Genomic DNA, 22,448 nt, shown 5'->3' with positions numbered 1-22,448 from the left:
CAATACAATATTACAGACAAAAACCTGCAATAATGGAAGAAAACCTGTGCTGTTGTGTTGCATGTGGAAGAGGGCCTAAGCAGCAGATTGGTTGGCTCTTTGAAGCCAGTGTTGGTACACCAGATGGTTGCTTTGTACATTAGCAGAGAGGTGGTCTGCCCTTGTATTACTTTGTACATATTTTTATTTGACTTTTCAGGTTTGCGCTTTACATTTACATGAAAGGATTGGCAGTCACTTTATGAAATATTACAAGAAACATTGTAATCAGGGTTGGAATAAATTTCATGATCTGCAAGTCCATATTTCAACCACTAGAAGAAACAAGAAATATTATTTTTCAGTGTTGGGGTATTTTCTGATAAGTTTTGTTTTGTAGCCACTTCAGAGAGGCAACAGGTTATAACTACTTATTCTGTTAGCAGACCCTAGCACTTTCCAGTGTTGTGGTGGTGTTCTGAGTCCCACTGTCTGGCCTTTTCACTTCAAGATAGTTGTGGTGGCCACTGAAAGAGGTAGCTCCCATGCCTAGTGGCACTGTTTGGAAAGCAGCAGCACAGCAAAGCCTTCAGGTACTGTTGGGAGACACACACAAAGGAATGAGGCTGTGCACACAGATGAATAGCTCTGGTTCTCCAAGGGCAGCTGAAGCTATAGGGTTAAACTCTTAACAGTGCGGAGGATTTGAACCCTTCAAAAGAGTTTGGAATGTGGCAGTGATTTGTGCTGTAGTAATTGATTCTAAAATTTTGGATCCCTTTTCTTTCAGACTGGGGGCAGCCCAACTGAAACCTGTTGAAAAAATACCAGTTTCCAAAACTACAGCCCAACTCCAGCATGCCCTGCTCTACTGCTGGCATCTTCTCCGGAGGCATGCCACCTGTGTTTGGCTTGGCAGGTGGCTCTCCTTCCTTCTCTTATGGGCTCATGCTTAGACCAGGAGACTGCAAACCCTGCCTGCTCCCTAGTTCTTGTCCACGAATTCATGGATCTGAGGTCTTGAAGGACAGGCTATGAACTGTTTGTGCCACAAAGCATGGTGACCTCTCTAGGTGAGTATGCAGGGCTTGGTATTCTTACCAAATTCAGTTTACATGCATCATCTTAGATCTAGATTGACAATCCAGACTGGTCCAGCAAGTACGTAGCCCTGGAGGCTGGCTGCAGAGCGACCTGGAAAGGCTGAGAATGATACACAGTGTATTTGTGTGGTTTTAAAAGAATATGTACGTGCTGCACATTAAGTGCTAATGTATTAACATATAAACTAAAGGTAAAGTTACACAGTTCATGCGTGCCAAAGCCAGATGTCCTAAATCCCTTAAAAACATCAGATCAGGAGTGCTTTGCAATGGCTCTTTTTCTCCTGAACACCTACCCTTCCTCTTCCTGCTTGAGCTGAGCTGTCCTCTGCAGTGGCTGCCAGGTAGCGTGTTGGTAGGAGAGCATGCTGCCACCAAACAGTGCACATACACCTGAGGAGGAATAAAAGTGCTGCATGGTCTGTACCAAAGCCTGCTTTGCAGAGCGTTGTTTTGTCCATCTTTTGCAGAAGTCACAGCTGATTAGACTTAGGCTGAACACTTGCATACAGCACCCTCTAGCTGAACCTTCCGTGAATTTTAAGCTGGTGTCAAGCCCTCAGGCAGTTTGGTAACTGAGAGGCTGAGACAAGAGAATTTAAAGCCTCATGAGCTGCGGTGAGGTGATGTATCAAAGCTAGACAGAAACACAATCTAGTGCTAGATGCAGCTGTGCACTTAGGAAGCAGCACAAGCCAGAATTGCATCATGTTCATTTCTAGCAAGTTCACAAGTTGAACTGCTTATGAAAGGCCAAGTAAAAATTTACATGGCTACTTAAGCTGCCCACGTAGGGGTACTGCCATGGCTTGTATCAGTACATGTGCTAAGGTCCACTCAGCTGGGTGCATTAGGAGCAAAGCACCCTCAGGTGACTCCTGGGGTGTTCTTTGCTCTTCTTAGACCTGTTAGAGGAGGATAGAACCTCAAATGTGTAAGACCAAACCCACATGTCTCTGCTTCCCTGACCCTTGTTCTGCCATCTGAGAAGATGCCTGGCTGGCTGGGATGGATGGGAGACAGCAGAACTGACTTCATGTGAATGTTAAGGCATATAAGGTGAATTTTCTGTTCTAGACATTTTGAGCTGAAATTCTGTGACTCTGATCCTATAAAAACTCAGGAACACCATATAAAAATTATATTTACATACCAAACTCTTTTGTTTATTCCAGCTAGTCTGATCTCAAGTCATTGAAGCCATGTTGCAGAACAGATTTGAGAAGAGAATTAAAGCTGAGCACCTGTCAGGCTACTTAGGTTTGACGCTGGCTGGGTCTTAAGTCCATGAAGTGTTTAAATTGGCTATTTTTAAAATGGTCTGAAGTTCAGAGCATAGTGTCCATGAGGGAGGTGAGCCTTTCACTTAAATCTTACCTGTTCCAGTTGATGAGTCAGGGTCCTTACTGCTAGTCTTTTGAAATGAGAAGGGTGTCTTACCCTGGGGCTAACTGCTACTGGACAGAACTCTGCAGCATATTCACTGCCATTAATCTCATACCTGTTTGAGAGAATGAATCAACAGATCAAAAAGAAATTAGGGCTTTGCTGATGAGCGTTTTGGTCATTCAATAGCTACTTGCCCGTCCACAGTGATGTTCCATCTTGGGCTGCTGTTGGAGTCTGGAGACCCAGTTACCCAGCAGTTTTCCAGGTATAACTCGGTGTCGGGGCTCTTGTCTTTCAGCTCCACCTCGAGAAACACAGGCTCCACATGTTGCTTGAGTATTGCCATGTTTGGCTCATAGAATTCCATGAAAGATTCATCTTGAGAAAGTGCCAGGGGATTTCGTTGTTGTTTAATTTTCTTTAAATTAAAACATGTTTGGAAATCTTCTGCATTTCCAAAGGAGACTTACCTTTGGACACTCTTGAAACTACATTCAGGGCTTGTCTTGTCCTTCTGTGTACTGCAGAAAAGGAAATGTTAGTGGGGTTCATTAGTAGAAAGCAGGGCATGAGAACTTACAACTGAGAAAGTCACAGAAGTTTAAAAAATGGAGGAAGAGAATTGCCTACCTGCAATATTTGATCTTGGTACCATTGTACCAGAGCCAAAGGGAGGTGATGTGGATGGATCACTAGCAAAGGCACCTAGCACTATGGTCTCTTTTGCTCGATAGTAGCACAAGACTGTTAGTCTATTAATAGGAGAAAGAGTAATTTTTGTGTTTGCTTTTTCTTCGCAGCTGCAGTACCAAAGTGAGCAGTCGCAGTGAGCAGTAGCTCCTACCTGTAGTCTGGATCTCTTGTGATTGTTGGTGTTCTCTGTTCTGGGAGAGTCTCTTTCTCATAAGAGATTTCATTTTCATAAATAATGTGATCACCTTCAAACTGTACATATGGGAAGTGTGTTAAAAATTGGATTGTCTTGGGAGCTGGGGCAGGAGAAAAAAACGGAAAATGCAGGAGAGACAGAAACTTCCAGCAGATGTATCTGCTCTAGCCATGGGCTTACCCTTGCTGAAGTGCCACAGGTAGTGACATGGAACTTGAAGAAGGCATGTCGTTCATCATGCTCTCTAGGCTTGCAAGAGCTATCCCTTAGTTTGGTTTTACTCATATCAATGACAGGAACTGTCTTCATTTGAGCAGATATCATTATGGTACCATCTGGCTGGCATACTGAGATAATTGGGGAGTAGGTTATAAACCCAGTGAAAGAATCACAGATCATTTTATTGATCGATTAGTTGTATAACTTACCTATAAACTCTGAAGAATTGAAACTGCATCTAATGGAGAACATCTGTAAGGTGTCCATAGTTCTCACTTTCTTTAGGTCAACATCAAACCTTGCTTTAATTTTCTGAAAGGAGACTTCCTGTGAAGGAGGTGATGGAAGAGGTCTCCTGTTAAGGCATGTTATCCGTATGCACAAAGTTCTGCTCTTTAGCTTGTGCCACTTGAATACTGAGAAGTCCCAAGAGTTAAGTCACTGTGAAGACTTGAGCCTGACACAACATGGGGGCGGAAGTTTTCTTGTGTGAAATAATTGGTCACTGTCACGGAGATAAATTTTGGCTGATTATTATAGAACAGTGCAGATGCTTATTACAGCATCAATTTTCCCCTGCCATGTCTTAATGTTTCTGCAGAAGATTCCTTTAAAAGAACTTCTTTCATAAAAGCTATATTGAAATATTGTTTCTGGCTCGGTGCAGATGGGACATTTTGCCTCATCTTACTAAAAATACTGAGGAGTTAGTTTGTTTTTGAAGACTCCATGCATATCATTTAGAGACAACTTAACACTGCAGATTGTGGAATGCATGGCACTGTCAGAAGGGTCCATGTCTGATATCTCTTCTCCTACTTGCACTGGCTTGGAGTCCTTCCCTCTGGAGGTTTTCTAGTACCTGGAATACCACAGCGCCACAGACTGTGGCTGTAGGACTGTGGCTGTATGAGCAAACAGCCCTATGGGTTTTAAAGAAGGCATTACTATATGGATTGTGTACCTCGTAGATAACTCCTGCAGCAAACAGAGGTATTTGCAAGATGAGGTGTGTAGAATTGGTAACTGCGAGATACCCGTTGGTAAGTGCAACATGCCGGTTCAGGAGCTTATTACCAAGGTACAGGTTCCAGTACTGATGCAAGCCAAAAGTAGGAATGGCTAGATACATGTTTTCTTCATCACAGTAACCAACTGCTTCTGGTAGTTCTGTGGGAAGAAGGAGGGATGAAGAGGTAGCAGTGACGGAAGGTCTGAGTGATGATGTTTGCCCCAGTCAGGGAATTCTGTCATGGGCAAAATTTGAACTGGCACTTCAGCAACGCTGTTATGTGCATGCTGGCATCGTCTGCAGGGCTTTGGCTGTGTTTTGGGTGTAGCAGCTCACAATCAGTGTGATCAGGAACCCTCATGCTTTAGCAGTGGCCTGCCAGATGTCTTCCAGGACTACTCCCTTTTTCAGTAAGGCAAGCTGAACTATGTATGTAAATGTATATTTTTTGGTCAACCTTCTTTGGGATGAACCCAGAGATATTTCAAACATAAAATAGGACAGTGAGAAAACTGTCACTTTCATGGCATCCGAAATCAAAGAGGTTTGAGAAAATACCAGTCAGACCTCCCAACTGTTTCAATAACCTGCTAAGTACAGCTCTTAGTGTCTCCTTACACAAATATATCTTTGGAGTTCACAGCAATTTATTTGAGTCAGTTGAGTTTTGCCCTGGACACATATGCAGAATTGCATTTGAGGACAAACTGAAACTCGTAGCAATGTCTGAAAGCTTTGCCAGTAGGTGTATGTTCAAGTTATGAGGCATCTTGTTCACTGAGTTTGCAAGCCAGCTTCTTCTATACACTATTGCTCTTTGTGTCTCGAGGGCAGACTGTCTCGCCAGTATGCAGGAGGGCTGCCATCAGAAAAGCAGCAAGTGGCTATGTTATCAGTGATGAGCTATTGAAGGGTGAGGTTTTCTCAAAAGCTCTCATCCTTAGCCTAATGGGGGTTTCACTGAATTCAATGAAAACCTGATTCATGCAGTTGATGTAAACCGGTTAATATAAAGGAAAAGCTTACCGATATCAGCAATCACACACTCCACCTCTGCTGCGTGATAATAGAGTGTCATCTCCAGACCCACGTTTAGAGTGTAGTTGATGAGGAGGGTATATTTTGTTTCATTTCTGTTCACATACTGAAAGAGAGAAATGCAATGCTGCAGTAGCAGTGCCTTCCAGCACAGACAAGCATATATATCCTGAGCAGTACTAAATAATTATTCCAACACGCTCCTCTCCCCTGCAAATAGTTCAGTCTCTAAAAACATCGCTTCAGTTGGCCTAAAACTATTCAGAAATTTGGACTGGATTCAACAGCTCTTTCAGGCAAACATAAATGTAGAGCATTTAGTGCCTGTTCATAAAATGGAGACAGAAGTGAATGCAGTGGTGTTTCCTCTGTAGCCCACTGGTGAAAGAGCTCGTACAGAGAGACCTGGGTCCAAATCCTTATTCTTCTTTTCTCAAAATGTGGACTGAACCCAGGAGAATAAATAATTGGTAAAACAGAAGGTGTGAGATAAGATCACACTGTATCTGATGCTGTAAGAGATCCCTCATCCCTCTCTCTACCCTCATTTAATTCACTAAAAGTGCTCCCAAAGCAAAACCTGCTGTTCAAGCTGAAAGAAATCCTTCTGAAATCTTTTGGCTTCCTTTGATCCTTAATGCAATTTAGCTGTAGTTTGAATGCAGCCTGAAAGCTATTTGAGCAAATCCTGATCCTGTGTTCACAATGTTGTTCCTTGTAACAGAAAATAGCATCGCATGATTCGGTTGAAACAGTGGTAGAGGGCTTCCTCCCACTGAAACAAGAGGCTGAATTCCCCTTGTGAGTTTATACTTTTTACAAAGACTGAGATTACAAATGGTATGAAGCTTAACAAAGTTACATTTAGAATACCCTGAGCCTGCCTCTACATGCTCGCATGGTGCGTGGCCTGTGCCAGTGTTCAATTGACTCTGCATAAACTGCAGGTTCAGGAATTATTGGATGTTGGTAACTGGTGTTTGCAGGACTGCAATAATTAATTATTTTCTTTCCAAGGCAGTTCTGTATCAAGAAACAGCATTTAATAGAAATTTTTCAAGCTTCTTCCTGCTGGGCATGCACTCAGACATTAGCCGTGCTGACAGACACTAGAGGAAGTCATACCTCATACCATCTAATTACACTTGGTGCTGCATGTCTCCCAGAGACCTACAGAGAGCTAGGTGGGGACATAGAAGCCTCTAACATTAATTCAGATGAGCTTGGATGCATTGACACTGTTATGATCAAGTAAGAGTTGTTGGTTAATAAAAGACAGACTATGTTCTGAAAAGGGGCTGCCCTACCTCCTCCACTCAGCTGCTGAAGTGACCTGCTGTATCTTACCTCCTTTAGAACATATGGATCATCAAAAGAGACTTCCAGGATAAATCCTTTTGTTCTATTAGAAAAGGGAGTTTCATAAATTTTAAACCCTTGGTGCTGTGCTTCCCGCAGGGTAAATGGCACATTTCCTATTACAATTGCCACTAGAGAGACATCGGGAAGAAAGTGTCCAAATGCAACATTAAATAGCCTTTCCTCTGGCAGGGTGTCTGTAGGGAGAGAACATCGAATTACTGCTGATGAGGATCAAGTAACGAAGACAGTTGGGGCGGCTGCCCATTCAAGTTCCAGGAAACTTAGCCAACAGTCATCTCTTTAATGGCTCTGATTAATGAGTGTTTGTGTTCTAGTCAGATCTGAAATACTCAGAGTACATGAGAATTGCTTCAAGCTGCAGGAGGTTAACAACAAATGCATACAACTTTATAGAAAGTGGGTTCAGTAACTTTCTAGAGGTGCACTATGATGTGTGGTGACTTTCCTGTAAAGAAATCTAGAATCTAGTTCAGCCACACAAAATATGGAGAAACTGTCTTAATGTATGTGAAGAGGTTCCTTTTCCTTTCTATGTCAGCTGTCCAGACAGCTCCAAAGGGGCTTAATGACTTAGTGCATTCGAAAATACCGTAAAAAAATTACTGCACCACTGAATGGCACAATGATTTCTGTATGCTCCCAAGATAGCAAATGCAGTCAGTCTGGGGGAGAAAATGCTATCAATGAAGGCTGGCCTCAGACAGTTGTTCTCCCAAGTGTGATTTACTGCACACCACATCTTTATTCCAGGGTTCCAGTGCTCCCTGGAAAAATCTGTTTTTTTAGTGTGAAAGAAATGTTTATGTTCTTATCAGCAACTTAAAATTTCCATCTCATCCCATAGTGACATCTGATTTATGGCACATCCATTAACACTAGATGTTTGAGGTTTTTGATAACACCTTGAATCTTTACTTCTGCTAGCAAATTAGAAGTGGGAGTTGAGAACATTTTGGTGAATGTAGGTGTGCGGCAGAGGTTGAATGGAATAATGTATAACACAGCAAGAGCAAGAGAGCGGTAAAAGTCAGTAAGAAGAATGACTTACTGTTGATAACAGTTGGTATTTGTGGCATGAAAGGTGTGGTGATGGATTTGATGACCGTATACTTTGTGGTTTGCCAATCTGTATCTGTCCACGTGTGCTCCAAAAACAAGTCAATACTGTAAATGATTCCATATACACCACCAGATATGGAGCTCTAGGAGGTAAAATTTGCATTTAAGTCTTAATTCGCAATAGGTAAATAGAAGAAAGACAGAATATGGTTAAAATTCTTACTTTACAAAGAGAATATGGTATTCTAATACAGTTTGGGATGGATTTTGATAGGGGAGCTTGTTTGTTTCTTTGCTTGGTCCATTTGTCTGGTGCATGTTTGTCTCAGATACTGCTGAGATTCTCCATAAGGAAGTACCAGGTTGAGGGGAGTGTCCTCATTGCTTAGTAAGCAACCATACTTGCATTTATAATTTTACAATCCCTGTATTACCAGTCATGTCTCTCATTCTGTCCTAGGTCACTCTGAAAGTTTGTTAGAGCTTCCAACTTTTCTTCAGACTAAGCCTGTCTGGTGTCTACACACAGTGATCAAAGTGTCCATTGATACACAAAAATGTGAATTTCTGAAGGGGGTAAGTCAAAATCACAGCAATGTCACCTTCACAAATGGAACTGCTAAAAGCCATGTGATAATACTGCCAGCTTCTTTCTAAATGCTCAGGCTCAGGTTGAATGAGAAACCTGATCTAATGGAAGATATTCCTGCCCATGGCAAGAGGCTTTGGCTAGACCTTTAAAGGTGCCTTCCAACTCAAGCTATTATACGCCACCCCTAGTCTAGTCTAGTCTAGTCTAGTCTACATTTCTTTTGATGCTGTCTCTGTACCTCTAACTTACAGATTGATAAGGAATATATTATGTCCAAAGCAGCTGCACCTCAACTACATGCTGGGGACCTGTCTCATGATAATTCATCCTGTCTGAATGCAAATTATCTGGGAAACTAACTAGTCATTGGCCCAGGCCAGAAGCTTACCAGGACTAGTTTCATAATGTAGCAACACAGACAACTGAACTCCAGTGCTAAGGAATCCCTTCACTCTTAATTTACTAGTATAGTTTATAAACAAAAGACAGACTCTTGCTTCTATCATGTTTTGTAATCATAGATACTTAGCGTCTGATTAATACTTAGTGTCTGCTCCTGATGCAGAGGAATAGCTAGGTCTTCAAATATTTCTTGTATCTAAGAATTTTAAGCAGCAGCCAATCACTATTTGGAATTATCATGATTTAGGAACATCTTCGAGTGCAGGCCCTCAAATGTATTTGTACTAACCTTTAGCTTTCCTCCTTCTGCTCCAATAGGGATAGTTATTCTGATGAGCGTCTCGTTGTGCTCCAGTAAGTAGTTCTTCTCCTCTGGGTTTACTATGACCTGATCATCAACTCCCATTAAAATGTTTTTAGACAGAAAGGTGGATTCTTGAACCACTAATGTGGGGATAACACTTGGCACAGTCCATGTTAGCGCAGTGTCAGTGAAACTGATGCCATCTGTTGAGTTAGATAGACAGTCCCAGAAGTCTGTGTAGTTACCACTCAGTCTTCAGTCTGCAACAGCTGCCTCTCCTGACTGCTTTCCACCAGGTACCTTTACAACTTTCACGGATGAAACACCTTGTAGGATAGTAGCCAACCAATGGCTATCTTGTCACAGAAACCCTGGCACTCAAAGTAGACTGGAAACTGAATCACCAGTTTCAGGTGACTAACTAATTTATTCAGAAGAGCAGACAGTCATGCTCCCAGATGCCTGCTCTGTTGTCCTGGTCCCAGGAATTTTGCCTTGCTGGCAAAAGGAATGGGGCACAGAACCACTTGTTTGGACCTTCTTATGGCTTTAAGGTCATGAGAACTTAAAACCTCCTGCCTCCTCATCAGTTGTTCACATTAATACTGTTCTGTGAGAGACAGAAGGTGCAGCCACCACTCTTCTGCAAAAAGCCAGGCTAGTTCTGCCTCTTCAGAGGAAAGGACTATATGAGTCCCAAGGATGCAGAGCTGTATCCCCCGCATGGAGTTTTTTGACAGGAGAGGCTCCCTGGCCCTTCTGCAGCAGTTTTATTTGATTCCATTTCCCTGCATCTAGCATGGGAGCTTGAGAAATTGGACACACTGCATTGGAAACACAAGTAATGTGGCATCACAGCAGAGCATGTGTTTGTCCAGGGCTAAAGCCATGGACTCTTGGCTCATGTTTCTCTGATGGCAGCTTGTAAACCTCTTCTCTTACGGAGTAGGTCACAGGGAAGAGGGAAGACTGTTTTCTAATAACTCCTTAGGTGGTTATTTTTAGTGAACAAGGAAGAAAGCCTTACCAACAGGACAGGAGACAGTGGTGTCAATCAGCAAAAGCAGCCACCGCTGCCTGTACATGGAAGTGGAAGTGACCATGTTCATATTGACACCACTAACCTGTTGGGATGCAAGCAGAAGAAAAGAACTGATGTTCCAGAGCGGCAGTGGAAACAGTACAGCTTTGTGTCCCACTGAGGGCAACTCACCACGCTGATGTCAGACTCGTTGCTGTGATAGGGCGCACGGAGGTACACTCGGGACAGTGTGTTATTAAAGCTGTAGCCCAGTTTTGCTGCATCGCTTACCGTTATTCTCTTTCTCCCTGATGGAGAAACAAACATCAGTTGCCATAGCTGGTATGCAACATTTTGAGTCTGCAAGAGAGAGATGAGCTGCATCAGATCGAAGTCTACCAAAACCTCTTAAAAACTCTGATATTGTAGCACCTACTTTCCTGTTAGAAGGTGGAGTAACTGGAATGATACTGGGCACTGCTACTTCACCCCAGGCAAGAAATACCCTTAATTTATATGAAGATAAGGAATTCTATAGTTCTTTAAGGCATCTTTAGAGATAGTCTTTTAGAGGCCCTGGAAGGAAGTTAAATTGGTGGTCTTGAACGCATTCCCTTGGACGAAATGCCTGTGTTGTTAATAAAATGATTGCCTTCATGTCTCTTGATTGCTGGAGCAGTCTGAAGGCTAAATGACAGGCCGGCTTTTACAGCATGTATCCATACTGTGTCAAAAATAGGAAGAGAGGGATGACTGTACTGGTCTAGAACAGAGGATCCTGAAATGATCACCATATAAGATGATAGTCAAAAGGGAAAATGAGCATATTGAGCAAGTAAGACATGAGAAAAATAAGGCAAGTGTATATATTCCCCCCTAATACTTTCCAGCCTCAAATAAAACTCAGTGACTCCTGAGCTATCTGTAGCTTCTTTGTATTTTGCATGTCTTACTGAATTTTTCTCAGTCAACTTTTCCAGACTCTTCTTGAGATCAAGCAAGCTTTTAGCAGCCACAACATCTTTTGGCAAGGACTTTGACAGATTCACTACCCATTGTGTGAAGAACCACGTACCTTTGTTTGTCTTGAACTCAGTTTCTACTAATGTAACAAGCATATGGCTCTGTTCTCCCACCTAAATGTCTTTTTGCAGTCTAGATCTCTAAGAAAACTTGAGAGGTTTTTCAGTACTTGATGGCATCTTTACCATCTCACTTTTTTTTTCTGGCAGAGATGGAGCTATGCCCCAGGAATGACTCATGAGACTAGTGAGAAGAGGCAGGCTAGGAACTGTGAGGAAAGTTCCCCCTTCATACCTCTGGCAGTGCCGACATCCATGCTACGGTGTAGTCATTTGAAATTGCAGGGACATCAGTCTTCACTGACACCTGGGAGGACAGAGCAGATTCTTTGGGAACAGACCAATCTTCATTATTACAGTCTTGGGGAGCAGGGAGAGGGCTTTCAGATTTCTCCTCCAGTGTCTGTTGGGATTTAGCAATTCACTGGAGGTAATGAAAGTGCTCCCAAAGAGGCTCTTGGTGGTTGTAATTTCTGTGGCTGTAAAGTTAAAGCCATGGCATTTATGGTGGTGCATGTACAACAGAAGGAATATGTTGTGTATAACTGGCTAAATCAAAATCCTTTTTCATATTTGCTAAGAAATAGATCCCACTCTGGATACTTTTGGGGGCATCTGGGTCTTTCCACTGGAAGTATAAGGAAGCAAGGTATTGGCTTCAACATCGTTCCCTCTTCCCATGCAGGCTGAACACCTGAAAATGCAGGATCCCCAGTACCTAAGAGAAATGCTATGGTGTAAATCTTGCTGGCATGTGCTGCAAAGTGAGGCGAGTTCTGGACACCGAGGTGGGGGTCAGTGTTTGATTCAGGCATCTGTACCATGGTGTGTGTTGCAATGCCCAGATGTGACTGCACAACCTCAAGTCCTAACAGGATAAAACCAATTTCTTTGTCTTGCCTATAGTAGGTGTGTACGAAAGGCAATGAAGTCTTTTTGGTTCGGTGCCTTATTTCTACATTGGTGTGTAGATACTGGTAACAGGCTGGGCTGCCAGATGGTACCACCCAGTGGGAGGCATGGTCTGTCTCACAGTGATGTTCTGTGGATTGTGTGATGCAGCAGGGGTGCAGCTCTGCAAACTCTAGGTTTTATTAATTCATATATATGAGTGACATTCTCACAGGTGCTTCAGCACTTCATAATGTAAAGGTGCTCTTTTGAGTTAAATAGGTTGGCCTGGCTGGCTGCTGATTTGCTTGCAGTGGCCTGACTTACATCATCTGTACAGTTAACTGAATTTCACTGCATCCAAAATACCTATGACATGTAAATGTGTTACTAATAAGCATCTACAGTTACAACCTCTGCTGAATATCAGCAGGTTGCTATTATGCCTGGTACATAGTGTAAAATCAACTTGTGATAGGAATTTGTGGAGTTTGTTTTGCCTGGCAGGGAGCTTGGATGTAGCTTTGCCTTCGGTGGGAAAGCTTTTACCTCCATGTAGTTTTCTTCACACATGATTTCTCTTGAAGCCCAGGAGGAATAGGAACAGTACATAGGGTAGGTGTAGGTCACAGCTGCCCTCATGCTCAGAAATGAGGAGACCTTGATGTTCACAGTCAGTGAAAACAGCTCATCTGCCTGGGAAGAAAAACAGGCGATTCAGCAGATAGCCTAGAAGGTCCCAAGAACAGCTGCACGGCACCATCCAGCCCAGTGTCCTGTTTCTGAGTGTTTTGTAGTGATGGAAACAGTTTGAGAGCTCCAGTGACAGTTCCTCCAACATACCATCCTGTATGAAGTGGTTTGTGTGCAGGGGCTTTCTGAGCCAGAGACATTGCCTCAGTACTTAGAGCCTTAGCCTCAGATCACATCTCAGCACTATTCTTGCCACAGTATTAAGGAGCAGCTAGTCAGGGGAACTGACCTACCTCCCCATGAGTCTCATGTTCCTTTCGTTCATGACTGCTCTGTGCCTCCGCATGAGGGAAAGTACTGGAGCTTTTATTTTGGTGTAGGTAGCTCAGCTCTCTCTTAGACTCTTAAATGTTTAGAGTGTAGCTCTAAAGTGACTAGCTTAGTTATGAACTCCTTTTGGTCCTTCAGCTCTTCAGGGGCCACACATGAAGCCATGATCTGTGCTTCTGTCTGACATGGATGTGCATTTTCATGCAGAAAAAGGGAACGCCTTTCCAGAGAAATTTCCAGTCTGGAAATCCTGGTCATTGGACAGCGTACAGTACACCCCCTGTTCTTGTTAGCATAACCTTTGCCCATAAAATTTTACCTTATTTTGTCTGAGGGGCTTCCAGGACCAGCCAGACTAAACACGGGTAAGCAATGAAGTTTCTACCCTGATATGTTCTGTTTCTAGGTTCATTTCATCTCAACTAACACTTCAAAATTGGAAATCCAGGCTACACTTCTACACGTATTTTAGGAAGGGGTGAATCACCTCCCAGAGAAGCCTGTTTCTCTCCATTGACTTGTGGAAGCATAAACATCTAGTTTAGACTAGACATTATCTTTCAGATGGTTAAAGTGAGACAAATCTGGGTCTAATAGATGTGTGTGATCTACATTTCTAGGCATGTGTTAACAGGCACATTACCACACAAATTAAGCCAGGAAATGATCTGCCAGAATCACACTGCAAACATTGCTTTTTCAAGCAATGCCTACTTCTTTCCAGAGAGGCTTTCAAGAAACTCTCTGGCAAATCAGCAGCTACAAGGATATGCTTGAGAACTGGCAGCTACTCAGCAGCATTAAGCTAAGTGTCATTTCATGGAGAGAGGAAATCCCATGTCAGTCACACTGAACAAACTTAATATTGGAGAGCCTTTGCCTATTCATTTCTACACACCATCAATACTAACTCCTTGAGTTCACTATTTCATGAGTTCTCAAAACATGCCAATAGAATGCCATATAATATCTCAGTGTTGTCTTTTTGGAGAGGATGTACTGTCTGAGTTGTTTTCAAGCCCATCTCTGGGTCTTACCTCATTGGCCACGTGGCAACCAAGCACCGATGCACGGAAGACGGGGTTGCCCCACACATCTTCTGACAGGACATAGCCACAGCGAGATGCTAGTTTCTCGTCCAGCAAAAGGGGGCCAGCATAAGGATCTACAGAAAAAAGGAATGACGCATGGGATGGAAAGCTCAGGGCTTTTAAAGCACAGGGCAGAGTAGTATCGAGACCACCTCACAAAGCTCTCCTCTGAAAAGAGGTCCAGCTGGGTTGGGTGTTCTCCAGCAGCATGTGCAGCTGGTGAAGCTATGCTGTGTTAGGGTGCATGAGACAGTTTAGTATGTCTCAAGCTCACACACACTATGTTCACTTTAATGCCTATTTCTCTGTGTCCAGAAGCTTGTGCCACAGTCACTGTGAACTACTGTTACAGAGAGTTTTTCTGAGGCATCACATTCATTACTCCCTCCCTGTCCTTGCTCTCCAGAAATAAGTCATGGGCTATTGAGCCCATACATTTCTAAAAATCCTCAAATTGTGGTAATCTGCTGCTCATTCTTGTCAAAGGATGAAGTCACGCACCTATTTTGGATGGGCATTTCTACAGATTGTTCAGGTTTGCTGCGCATCTCTACTTGGCAAGGCACTTCATACTCTTAAACCTAACTGAGGGAGCCAAGTAAGAGGCATGATGGGGTCTGGCTGTGCTCAGCTCTTGATGCTGGTAGAGTTAATAACATAATATTTTGTTAATTATCTGCCCTCTGATTAAGGAACTATTTTAGTCTTGGGTTAGACACAAGAATCTGTACAAATAGAGTTTTAACTAGCTGTCATTGCAATTTCTAGATTTGTCTGTTATCTTTATATGTCGAACAGTACTAATAACTGCTGCTTCAATAGATGTAGTCTTGCAGCCAGGGTAGACTAAGGAGATAAGTGAGGAGAATTTTGGAAGAAGAGGGAATAGCTTTTATGAGACCAACTGATAGAGCTGAAAGAAACAAACAACCTTATTGTGCCTGAAGATAGGTCTGTTTTTTCCAGCAATATCAGTTGCTCTCATAAATGCTATCACTTCCCCGCACATCCTTGCTGTACTTCACTTTTTCAGTTCTGCCTCCAAATCAGTTGAAAAAACCCAAAACCCAGGAAAAAAAGTGGACTGATCTCAACAGAAAGAAATCTGGTTTGAGGTGAAATCACATACTTTTTTCAATCTGATGTGAACATTTTCTGGTTTTCATTTTGTTAAGTAGATTTTTCAGCAAAATGGAAACCTGAACAATCTGAAAAAAGGGTATTTGACTGCCATTATGGTGGTAAATACAAAGGAAATTAAAAGAATCTCTTAATTGCTTAATCACTCAGCCCTCGCTGAGATTGTGTTTTCTGGGTATTAATCAGCTTACACTGGTGGTGTTATTTGTGCTGTCCAGGACACATCCAAGCTGCAATATCACCTTTGTTTTCCTTGCTAGACATGTGTAAGGGCTCAGCTTAGATAAAAATGAAAGCCAAATGCCATTTCATCCTCTCAGACCATATTTTCTCCTTTCCCCAGTAAGTTAGTTGTAAGGGGCAAAGGGGACTGTGGCTGTAGATGCAGGCTTTACTCATCTATATGGATATTGACCAAATTGAGTGCAAGAGGCCAGATCTAGGTAGCAAGGATATCTGCCAGTTCTTTGGGGTGGGTTACCAATTATTGTGTAGGCGACAGCAGCATCTGGATCACAGACCTTCAGATCACTTAGGTGATTTCCCAGCCTTCATGGTCCTCAGGGCAGCCATTTGTGACTCACCATTAATTTCAAGCTGGAAGAACTTTCCCTGGAGCAAGACTTTATTCAGTTTCATCCAAAAAATCCTAGAGTGGCAACTGCTCTCTACAAAACCTGGTGGGAACACAAAGAGAGCAAGCAGATCAGCCAGGGGGACCAGAGGGCAGAGAAGAAACACGTCTTGTTACAAGCAAAATAACCAAGTTTTCATCCTTACTTCTCTCCACTATACTTTTGTCATGTTTTCACCAACCTGGGGGAGCCATCTGCCTCCCTTGTCCCAGCCAGAACAGCAAGAAAAGCAGCCATATCCTGCAGTGTAAGTACATGAACAAATGATGGGGTGAACAGAGAAAAAATTACCAGGATGGAAAATGAATGAGGCAGCACCCAAAGTCCCATTACCTGCACATAGAGTAACCTACAGCCTCCATCTGTCCCCAGAGACCTGTGCATGGGCAGCAAAGTCTTCCTCCCTCTGAGGTAAAGCTGACCCAGCTGTGTAGAGGGAACCTTGTCAGACCCAGGAGGAAAGGTATAGCTGACCTTTTACGACAGATTGTGCTTTTCCCCAAACCTTTTCTGTGAATCAGGAGAGGTCAGTAGCTTCTGTCGTGGAGGGCTGAATCCTGCAGTGCCCTTCAATGTTATCTGAACTCTGGCAGGGGGAGGCAGCTTATGTCTACCTGGGAGGACAGAGCACCCTTTTGGCAGGTACTTACAAGGTCAAATGCTGCTGCTAAGCCTAATTTTAATGAGTGCAGCAGAGGGTGATCTGTGCTTTCCATCAACCCCTGGGAAGAAACCTTATTCCTTACAAGCCAGTTGAGTAGCTTTGGCTTCAGGTCTTAAGAGCACATGAAACATTCCCCCTGAGGTACTTTAATTGGGTCTACACAGGAAATACATTTTTGTTTCTGTGAAATGTCCCGGTGACCCAGCCATGCCAGAGATAACAGCAGTTCTTTGGCAGCTGCATGTTTTGCTTTTATGGATCCAGTTAGGTTGCCCTTTGATTTGTTTGATTATCAGAGAGTGTTTTGGGGAAAACATCTTGTTTTTAGAAGTGCTCCGATATCTCTGGATCAGTCAGACCATGTGCTGGCCGGTAAATGGCCAAACATATTGCCTGGGAAGACAGTCATTGCACCTGAGTGGAGTTCTGGGACTGCCAGTGCCCAGAGAAGCAGAGAGGCTGAGAGGTTTGGTGAGCTAAAAATACAGCTTGTGTGGTATGGATGAACTGAGTTACGGTGGGGTGAGAAGTACAGGACATTTAGGTTGATGTTTTAGCCATTGAAACTTGGGGCTTATTCTCCGCTTTGTCCCTATTTTGCTGCATTACTGAACCATTCTTAACTTACTTTGGCGCACATGCATGAGCAGAGCAGTGCTGTACAAATGAGATTGTTTCTACAGCATACTTCATGCTGCTTTGGGATAGAAGAAACCATTGGGCATGTCCACTCCCAGGACACAGTGCAATCAGTGTAATTTCCTCCTCTGTCCCTCTCTGTCACACAACCTCTGCAGAAAACAGCAGAACCCACACCACTGTCTTGCCAGATATGCTCACTTTTATACAAGTGTCAAGCTTGTGTGAGTGCTCTGGAGTGGAGCCCCAGGACTTTAGCAATCTCCTAATTAATGTCCTTTGGCCACAAGACCCTTCTCATTCAGCAGGAGCTGAAGTCCAACTTCTGCAACGAACTTCTCATGAGCCCACGCAGGACTCGCTGCATGATCCTGGCCTGTGTTAACTCTGTGTCCCCGGACTTGAAGTGACTCTTCATTGAATCCAGCTGGGGCTGGAATTCGGCTGGAAATGGCAATACTCAGATACCACAGTGATGAGTGTGGTGTAACAATGAGATTTTGGATTTTGAGTGAAAACTTCAGTATATTTGGATAGAAAATGGTTCCAATTTTGATAAGACACTTCCAAGAGCCATGTAGCATCTCTCCGAGATACTGAGAGTCAAGGTCTGAGAGAGCCATGTTTGAGGGAGTGTGATTGCAATTTATTAATGAACAGCCAACCATGAGGACAGGTACATGACTGCAATTAGCTGCATTCTTTGCACAAGCATGGAGGGATGAATTTACGTATTTTTGGACAACTCAATGCATCGCTATTACCCTGCTCCTGGAATTAATTGTGGTTCTAAATGTGGCAGAAATTACTTCGGATGTGACATAGCAATTGTGGTCAGTGTGCAATAGCCAGCTCTTAGCCTCACTGTCAACTGAGCAGAGCGAAGCAGGTCCAGGTCAAATGCTTTTGGCTTTCAAGGATTGCTTAAGTGCTGTGGAAAGCACTATTAGCATTGGGTGGTTGGAAGCATCCGCTGCTTGTGGTCCCTAAAGTCCCTCTGGTACTCATTATAAAGGTAGGGAAGATAAACTTGTGCATTCCAGGTTATTACACTTGTCTATATGGTTTTCCTTGCTGTTTTGGCTGCATAAGAGAACCCATCTTAATGTTCTTGTAGGGTGATAAACAGCTGCTGTGTTTCGATGCTGAGGTGATTCATTCTGTGATGGATGATTCATGGCATGGGTTCTTTTGAGCTGAAAGGTACCGTATGGCTGTAATGCTTTGGTTTCTCTTTTTTTCCTGCATGGGTCTGCAACTGGATTTTGTATTATAGATGTGATTGAAAGTTTAAAACTGGAGCAGCCAAGTGGGACTTGCTTTAAGTGGTGGAAAAAGGCTCCAGCCCTTTGAGTCATGGTGTTTGTCTTTCTGTTGTCCTATGGCACTGAAATCCCCAGGTTACCTGAATGCTACAGAAAAAAGACACTGTCATTTTTCTGTCCCAAGTCTTTTAATTATAACTTTATTTTTTTCCAGCTGGTTCAAATGCAAGGAAGTATTTTTTTGTTTTTCACTAGGTCCCCTGTGATGATCTTCGGTAAGTTTGCTACTTAATCTGATTGTAGAATAAAGTAAAATAGTACCTGTTATTGGGCAAAACCAAAACTAGTGAACAATGGGGAAGGAAACGGGGTGAAGTCTGGTTTTAATGTACTGAAAGCAGAATCTTTCCTCATACAGAGTTGGGAGAAGCCAAGATAAGGGATCCCTGCCCTCCTTGCTCTCTTGCAGCTGCAGGATTGGCAAATCTGAAATACAGACAAAAATATTGGTATGTCAGTATTTCTAATCCTAAAGTAGCTTCCCAAGAAGGTGACCTAAGATGTAACACCCAACTGGAGAGAACCACTAGGGAAACTTCAAAACTGAGATGCTAGAGGAGATGCTTCTCCATGGGAAGTGCTATGCCTTAGAGTAAGCTGAGAATGAGACATTCAGGTTATGGATCCAGTGTATTAGAAATGGGAGTGATGCTGATCTTCGTCTCTGAGAAACATTTTCTCAGGGTGTGTGCCTGTGAGAGACAGAGAGGTGCAAGACGTACCTCCACCAGCGCTCCTGTTCTTGAAGGCGCTTGGTCGCCTTGGCATGAACATGTACCTGAGCTCTGCTCTCTCCTGCATGTGCCAGGACCTTGTAGGTGCATTCAAGGGGCTTATAAATCCCCAGGGAAAAGTAGCATATAAGGATAGTTCTGGTTTAACTTAATACAGTGCTACAAGATTACCTCACTGATGCAAGTAAAATGCTTCAGAGGGCTGAAGCCTCACTTGTGTGCAGATGGTCCAGAGGAAAATATGCCCTGTAAGGAACAACTATAGAATTATAAGCTGAAAGAGGCAATTTGTTTCTATCCCCATGAGCTAATAGTTGATTTATGCCCTGGACCGTGATGGTTTACATTCCTCATTTGTTATTCTAAAATTATTACTATTATTATTATTGTTATTATTTTTATATGTATAATACGTGTTTAGAAAGTGTCTCTGTGTTTATGCCATTTTTGCCTTTAATATACTCCACACTGAAATTCATATGAATTCCAAAAAGCAACACTTGCTATCATTGCATGCCACTAAATCATTAAAGTTGTGGAAAAAGCACAAATAAGCAGACCTGTATAATGATGGGCTTTTATTTTTTTTTTTAACGTGCTATTGGTGTTAATTTTTGTGTGCCTGTTATGTTTGTGTTCACTGTAACTGAACAATAGGACTTTGTTTTTGTTCTTTGTGTAAATTAAAAACATCTGTTCTCTTCATACAAAAAGTTGTTTTTTAAAAGAAGCTGGTCTGATCTAACTAAATACCAATGCTGTGTCCACAATGAGTTACTATTAATATTTGGGAAAGGCAACCATCCAAAGCAAGTGTAATGTCAAATCACTGGCAGGAGTGCATATTTATTGCTTGAAGTGACAGATAAAAATGCAGAGGTTACAAAAACAGAATTCCTGTGGATGACTAATGATGCGTATATATGCCCCCAGTGCCCCATCACCACATTTACAATTGGCAGGGTGTTCTCCGCTGCCTCCTGCTCCCCAGGATTAATCAATACGGAGCTGGTAGCTTGGCACCCTCCCTGGAGGACCAATGCTGCTCCCACCTTCCCTACAGCAGACCCTGCATGGAGTGACCTTCAGGGCATGCTGGAATTTGATCCATCTATTTAATTTGTCTGACATTTCCCCCACCTCACTCTGGTATTTGACTGCATGGGTTGATTTCCCACCAAAGGCATGTGTCTTTTCTTTCCATGCAGGTGGAGGAGGAAGAGCATCCATTGCATGTTTCTGTAGTGCCCGTGATGCTGGCATAATGGTGGTCTTCAGAATTGTCTGCAAAGTTCTGATGTGAAGGAGTTGGCAGCCCAAGACAGGAATCTGTCATCTTTCTTGAGAGGAGCAGCCCTGCTTTCAGCTGCAGTCTTGCTAAAGTAGTTAGATGTTATTTCAGAGAAAAACACATTACTTATCATTGAGCATGGGTGGCAGAACTGAGGTCTGAGAGGTTCAGCACTCTGCCTGCCTGGGTGGCTATATGGCTTTGTCAGTTATGTACTTGAGGACCTCAGAGATGATGATATTGTCCTCACAGGCAGATGTCTTGGGAAGGAAGTACTTCTAATTAACATTTCTTGATGAAAGGCCTGATTCAAGAAAGCATCTCTATTGAGTGCAGCACTTTTCTTATATCTCATTTATTTCATTAAGATTTAAACCCAAGTAAACCCTTTCCAGACCCTAGGAATACCTTTGCTTCTCCCCTTCCTGCTGCTTCTGCTGTCCTGTGCCAAGTGTGGCAAGAACCGAGGGAAAAAAGCTTGTTTGTGTTAAAGAATCGGGTATTTTGTTGGTATGCTTATTGTAGTCAGGGCCACAACAGCTACCAACCTATTTGCAGCATAACTTCTCCCTCTTAAGATGCCCCATCCCAGTGTATTCTTCCTTTCTTCCATTCTCTTGCAGAGGAGCCCTGTGCTTTATCCTTTCCTGTGGCCTTTTCCTTGACTACCCTTAACACCCATGTTATTCATCTCTGTTCTTCCCACCTCATCTCCGCTCTCCCTGTTCTTTGTACTGCAGTGTGGGTACTATGGGTACCTGCTCCCAACAGGTACCTGCATCAGTGCTGGCTGCAGCCCAGGTGGGGGGCAGCTGCTTGCCATGGATTTTGGCTACCATCAGCTGGTTGGGGGTATTTTGCCTTCGTCTCAGACACCAACGGGTGCCTCCAAGATCCAGCTGAGTGCAGAACCTGCTGAGTCACGTTTTCACCACAAAACCACTCATGTGCTTCCTGAGAGTCACACAGTTATAGGCATGGCTTGGCCGGAGAGGAGCAGACAGCTTTCACCCTGAAGCGCATCCAGGAATGCTGGCAAGAAGACACTTTTAATTTCCTATCTCGGGTTACCGCAACATGGGTTAGGACTACAAAAACTTGAAATCTCTCTGGCAAGCTAATGTTGTACATCTGTCTAAGATGACGGCCAGCGAGGACAGCCATGGGCTTCGGCCCATGACCCGTCTGAAGCACTTTGTTCCTTGCTGAGCAGCTGTCATTACCAGTGATCTGTGAGGTTCCTTCCCAATTTCACTCGGTGGTTTGCATGGCTGCTCTCTTCTTTGGTGAGATCTCCACACTTGCCTGTTTGGCTGCAGAGGTGATCTGCTGTTCAGAAGCACTGTCTGGTTGTTCATGTTGTTTTGTAGTTTGGGGGCTGTGTGCTGTTTCTATCAGCCTGATGAGCTGCAGCCCCCCACACCCCCTAGGGGGATTAAAATCTGTAAAACGGGAACAGCACTTGGTCCCCGGGATGATTATGAGGGAGCAGCACTGAGTGTTCTTAGGGAGACTCAAGAGGAGCTATAACTCTCCAGAATTG

General features: G+C 43.3%; 1 protein-coding gene across 4 annotated transcripts; it reads right to left on the bottom strand.

Annotated features, from left to right (window-relative positions):
* Positions 1–161: 161 nt before the first annotated feature.
* Positions 162–16,717, bottom strand: LOC133211093 (uncharacterized). Of its 4 annotated transcripts, XM_061351195.1 has the most exons (22): positions 16,586–16,711; positions 16,434–16,492; positions 16,202–16,294; positions 14,424–14,551; positions 12,913–13,059; positions 11,708–11,779; positions 10,583–10,750; positions 10,397–10,493; positions 9,355–9,572; positions 8,061–8,214; positions 6,977–7,185; positions 5,618–5,735; positions 4,544–4,749; positions 3,789–3,906; positions 3,541–3,707; positions 3,316–3,416; positions 3,102–3,223; positions 2,942–2,992; positions 2,460–2,849; positions 1,379–1,475; positions 1,081–1,182; positions 162–575 (listed from the first exon to the last, which is right to left on the bottom strand). In XM_061351195.1, the coding sequence occupies exons 1-19, from the start codon at positions 16,612–16,614 to the stop codon at positions 2,647–2,649; spliced, it is 2,460 nt and encodes an 819-aa protein (XP_061207179.1). In that variant the 5' UTR covers positions 16,615–16,711; the 3' UTR covers positions 162–575; positions 1,081–1,182; positions 1,379–1,475; positions 2,460–2,646. The 4 variants fall into 4 exon arrangements, with proteins under 4 accessions (XP_061207179.1, XP_061207183.1, XP_061207180.1 ...); XM_061351199.1 differs by lacking the exon at positions 16,434–16,492 and having other exon boundaries at positions 16,586–16,717; XM_061351196.1 differs by lacking the exon at positions 1,379–1,475.
* Positions 16,718–22,448: the final 5,731 nt, after the last annotated feature.

This window comes from Neopsephotus bourkii, unplaced genomic scaffold, assembly GCF_033783945.1.
Source record: "Neopsephotus bourkii isolate Nb327-2 ecotype Australia unplaced genomic scaffold, CSIRO-AGI_Nbou_v1 NB_565, whole genome shotgun sequence".
Taxonomy (NCBI): domain Eukaryota; kingdom Metazoa; phylum Chordata; class Aves; order Psittaciformes; family Psittacidae; genus Neopsephotus; species Neopsephotus bourkii.
Note: the sequence above shows the minus strand (reverse complement) of the source record. Positions and strands in the feature narration are given on the sequence as shown.